At 29.0% G+C, this 5,068-nt stretch overlaps 1 protein-coding gene across 1 annotated transcript in view; it reads right to left on the bottom strand.

Moving 5' to 3' along the window:
* Window positions 1-3,286: 3,286 nt before the first annotated feature.
* The window catches only part of LOC136796068 (uncharacterized), a gene marked incomplete at both ends in the record, with an annotated part of 30,639 nt that continues 28,857 nt past the window's right edge, over window positions 3,287-5,068 (bottom strand). Inside the window, 1 exon segment of the mRNA XM_067048670.1 lies at window positions 3,287-3,369. Within this exon segment, the coding sequence (XP_066904771.1) occupies window positions 3,287-3,369 (83 nt within the window).

Raw genomic sequence — 5,068 nt, 5'->3', positions numbered from 1 at the left:
GTTTTAAGCAATCAAAATAAATGTCATATTAGGAGCTCCAAATCAGAATGCAGTTTTTCCATCTTATAATTAATAGTAAAATAAAAAAAAAAAAATTATATAAACTTACCAGGTCATCCAAAACATCCATCAGTTCATGGATTGAACACTTAATACCATGTTCTTTAACAGTCTTATAAAATTTCTTAAATAACAAAGGTCTAAACAACACTACATTAGAGAATAACTCATTACTACTTTTTATAAAGTCAGCAATAATTTTTTTCAGATCACCTATAAAAAAAAAAAAAATTTTTATATCATTTCTTTGAAGGTTATCATACACGATCGCTCCATTTGGATGCCATCTATTCAGATGATATCCAAATATGTAGCAAATAGGTCATCGATTCCATTATATCATTCATAGAAGGCCCCTCAATGGCCCTACCTCTACGATACCACAAAAGAAAAAAAACATATTAAGGAGAGGTCAGGTTACGATCAAAAAGGAACACAAAATAACTAACAACTATTTACTTGCTAACGTTGCACCTCACTTTGTGAGGCTTCATCAGGGCTAAAAAAAGATACAAAACTAATAAAATTTGTTTGCCAGTGTAAAATAATAAGATATAAAAAGTAAACTAAGGTAGGGTTTAAAATCATGTAAATATAAGCGAACAGAAAATTATACAAAAATGAACAAAAAGAAATAAAAATAAGATGTACAATAATAAATATTTATAAAAAAATAAAATAACAAACTATTAGATTTAAAATGAATAGGAGACGTAATAACACGTAAAAATAGAAAACTAGATATGAGAGAAATAAAAAAATTAACAGACTAAAAGACAGAAAATTAAGGAAGTAAGATGAGAATAAATAAAAGTCAAGATAAATAATAATAAAAATTAATTAAAAAACAAATCAAAAACATTCACCTGTTCTCATCTAAGTTCTTTAATTTTCCATCAATTAGCGTGTACATTTTTAAAATTTTATTTCTCTAATTTCTAATTTTCTGTTATTACATGTTATTACGTCCCCTGTTCATTTCAAATCTAATAGTTTGTTATTTTTTTTTTTTTTTCTTATAAATATTTATTATTGTACATCTTATTTTTATTTATTTCTGTTCATTTTTGTATAATTTTCTGTTCGCTTATATTTACATAATTTTGAATCCTACCTTAGTCTACTTTTTCGTATCTCATTATCCTAAATCGTCAAAATATTTCTAGTTTTCTTGTATCTTTTTTATCCCTGATGAAGCCCTTTAAAGTGTGGCATAAACAGATGTTAACTAAATTTTATTCATTTTTGACAGCAGCCCTGGCAATCTCCTTTATATTTCAATCATTTATATATATATGTAATACAAAAACAAAAACATTCAAAAAATTTTGTTTAATATTTATAAATTTATTTTAAGGAAGATGTTTTGGAAAGTGAACTGTCCTACATCAGCTTTATAATTCAAATATTAAAAAATAATTTACTAATAAGTATTAGAGACATACACTTGATACATCTCGTGATACAACAACATCATTGTGACAATATATAACAATATAACAACATGGTAATTAATAGTGATGAATATTCCTCGATCCGTGATTCTTTAAGCCTTAAGTCAGCGAAACTTCTAAATTATCATTTAATACAAACCAAGTGATTTATCTTTTCAACAAAAGCTAAGAAAGGCTAGGATACCTACACGACAACCGGGGAAATCTGCTGAAAATTGGAGATGTTAAGGTTCAAAATTGTGTCAAGTTGACATGAGATGACCCATTCCTACATTATTTCATGGAAACCCTGGAAGAGCCTCGTGGAACCGTTTACTGTAGGGACCACTGTTTAACCTTAGCCGTGTAATTTTTATTGTATATTGCAACTACGGTTATAAGAACTGATCATAATAATTATTCACTTTTAGGACCCATAATAAACTCTTGTTGTTATAACGTAGTAATAAGTATCGATTTAATAATACTTTAAGTGAAGTGTTACCACCACCATAAACATAACCAGTATAACCACTATTGTGATTATGAACACTTTATTATTAAATTATATCCGTACTATAATTATTGAGTAGTGTTGTAAATAAATTGATAATAAACTTTTGTTGTAATAACGTATTAAGTTTTGTTTTTCTATGCATTCTCTTCTTTTTAATATAGCACAAGAAGTAGCTATTCCTTCAATTAGAACTAATCCACGAGGAACCATATACAATCACTCTCTCAACATTTAGCATATACAGATGATGTGGTCATTGCAGCTAGAACCCGAACAGTATTACAACGAACATTCCAGAAATTGGATCAAGCTGCATTTAAATTAGGCCTCAGGGTTAATGAAGATAAGACTGTGTACATAAAAGAAGGGATATGAAAGTGAATAGCAAAGTGACTCTCAGAGACCACAGTTTCAGTTCTTTAAACTGGTTTAAGTACCCGGGAAGCCTGGTTACATATGACAACAAAGTAGAGAGTGAAATAGAGGTCAGGGTAACAGCAGGAAATAGATGTTATTTCTCAATGCAAAAAATATTAAACTTCACAACTCTCCCAAAAAGGATGAAATTGGTCATCTACAAAACCATTGTAAGACCAGTAGTGATCTATGGGTATGAAATATGGCCCTTGAAGAGAAAAGCAGAACGGATGCTCAACTCCAAGGAGAGAAAAGTGTTGAAAAGGATATGGGAAGAAGTCCTGGAGAATAGGATTCGAAGAAGAAGAAGGAATGAGGAGGTGATGGAACTGTTTGGGGAACCCAACATTATGGCTTTAGTGAAAAGAGCACAAACAAGATAGATAGGACACGTTAAGAGGATGCCCGATGAAAGGATACCCAAAAAGATGCTATATGCAAAACCAGATGGAAAATGGAAAAGAGTTCATCCCCAGATCAGATGGCTGGACGATGTGAAGGAGGATCTAAGGCAGTTAAATGTTGAGAGATGAAAAGATAAAGCAAGAGATCGTGGAGATTGGTCGGCTGTGATGGCCCACATTCTTGTAGGCAGTATGATGCCATAATAATTGAGTTTTGTTTATGGAGTAATACTGCCCCACATGGATGGATGGATGGAGCAATCATGTATGACTATCTTAATAAAGACTAATAGAACATTACACAATGGATAGGTCTTTTAAATTTTTAATAATTGCAACAAAGGAATAAGATAATAAAGATTTCACTAACAATAATAACAACAGTATGTTATCAATTATAAAGGTTAGTTCTAAATATAAACAAAAGTAACTAAAGAAAAATAAATAACTCTTACTTTCATTTGTAGAAAATTCATTCTTCACTTTACTCTGATTAAACAAATATTCTTCATAAGCAAAATCTTTTTCATTATTTTCCCTGCGGGTGGAAAATGTTAATTTATTTATGCATTTATCTCGAGTTTAATTTGAATAAAAAATTTATTTTGGCATGCTGAGATAAAAAATAATTATGTTCCCTAATAAAAAGAATTTTATTTTTTCTACAAATAAATATTATTTTTAATTAAATCATCTAAAAGTTATGGGTTTACCTTGATGGAAGATAATAGAAAATTATTACAATACATAAGGAAATAAAGCAACATATAGGTGATATCATCCTAGATATTATAAAAAAATGAAAAATTTTAATGACTATAAATTTTTTTTTTTTTTTTTTAATTTCAATAAAGAAGAATTAAGAATTTGAAGTCCCATGGGTTACTAGGTTTCCACCACCTGTTATAATGTACTTCTACTGTTGTTAGGGACAACTAGCGCTATAGTTGACAGAAATTGTAATTCAATAAAAAACTAAATGTGGAATATTTATGAGGTCTATTTAAAATGTTCCTAATCATAAATCCCAATCCAATATCTCATACTAAATTTATAACTAGTCTTATCTGTTAAAAAATTGATAAAATAAGAATAAATATTAATTATTGATTTAAATTTAATCATCTTTCTGTTCGACATAACCTTAATACATTGTAAATTATTAATAGTTATTTTATATTTTAATATAGATTTTAAAAACTTTATTCATGATCATAATACACTTATTGTAATTCAATTAGGTAGATAATCGCATCATTGGTAGCATTTTATAATTTTGATGTGTGATAAGGATTTTCAATTTACAAGTTTCATACTATAGTATAGTTTTTAACAGTGTCGAACATGGCATATTTTGTGCTTGGAAACTATGATTAGTGTCATGTTCCTTCTGGAACATACAAAGCAAAAAAATCTCAATATTCAAACACATCAGACAAACTAGGAATGCTTAAGCAGGATGTTTTAGGATTATGTGTCTTGAATTATGTAACTGAAAATATAAATTAAAAACAAGAAAAAATAATTCCTCGAAGGTATGTACCAGTATTTTTTAAACTGGAAATATGAATTAAGAATCTCAAAACAAGAAAAAAATTTCCCTAGGAAGGTACATCTAAAGATTTTCATTGTTATGAATTATCTATGTTATAATAAATTAATTAACATGTGTTCCAACAACTATATTAGGGCCGCCCATAGCTCAGTGGTTAAGACACAGTCTTACCAATTTGATGTCTATTGGCGGTGCCGGTTCGAATGCGGCCTGGGACGTTGACTTTTTTCATTGAGTGGCGGTCCCACAAAATGAAGAACTTTGACCCCCGACCATGGTTAGGCAGTATAGGACTCCAATGGGAGTCTTGGCCGAAGAAAAAAACTACTATATTAATAAAATTTATACATTAATATTCATATTTAATGCTGTTCAAAGTGATTGCCTTGAGCATTAAAGCAGGCTCAATTCAGCATATCTAAATACCCCTGGATTTTTAAGTTGGGATGATATTAAACCAAAATCCACTACAAGCCTGGCAAATGACCTAAATTCTTTACGAAAAAGGATAATTGAAACTTATGAGGCAAATTTTTTAGGGTAAATTTCATAGAATCTTGGATAAATTTTTATGATGTTAGTATTTTTAAACAAATAATGTTCTTATTAAATTATGGTAAGTAACTTTAGTTTTAAGGTAAAACACTGTAATAATTAACAAAAATAAAAATATAAAATATAT

The sequence above is a fragment of the Halyomorpha halys genome, unplaced genomic scaffold (genome assembly GCF_000696795.3).
Source record: "Halyomorpha halys isolate HHAL.00 unplaced genomic scaffold, Hhal_1.1 Scaffold843.1, whole genome shotgun sequence".
NCBI lineage: Eukaryota > Metazoa > Arthropoda > Insecta > Hemiptera > Pentatomidae > Halyomorpha > Halyomorpha halys.
This window is presented reverse-complemented; position numbering and strand designations above follow the sequence as displayed.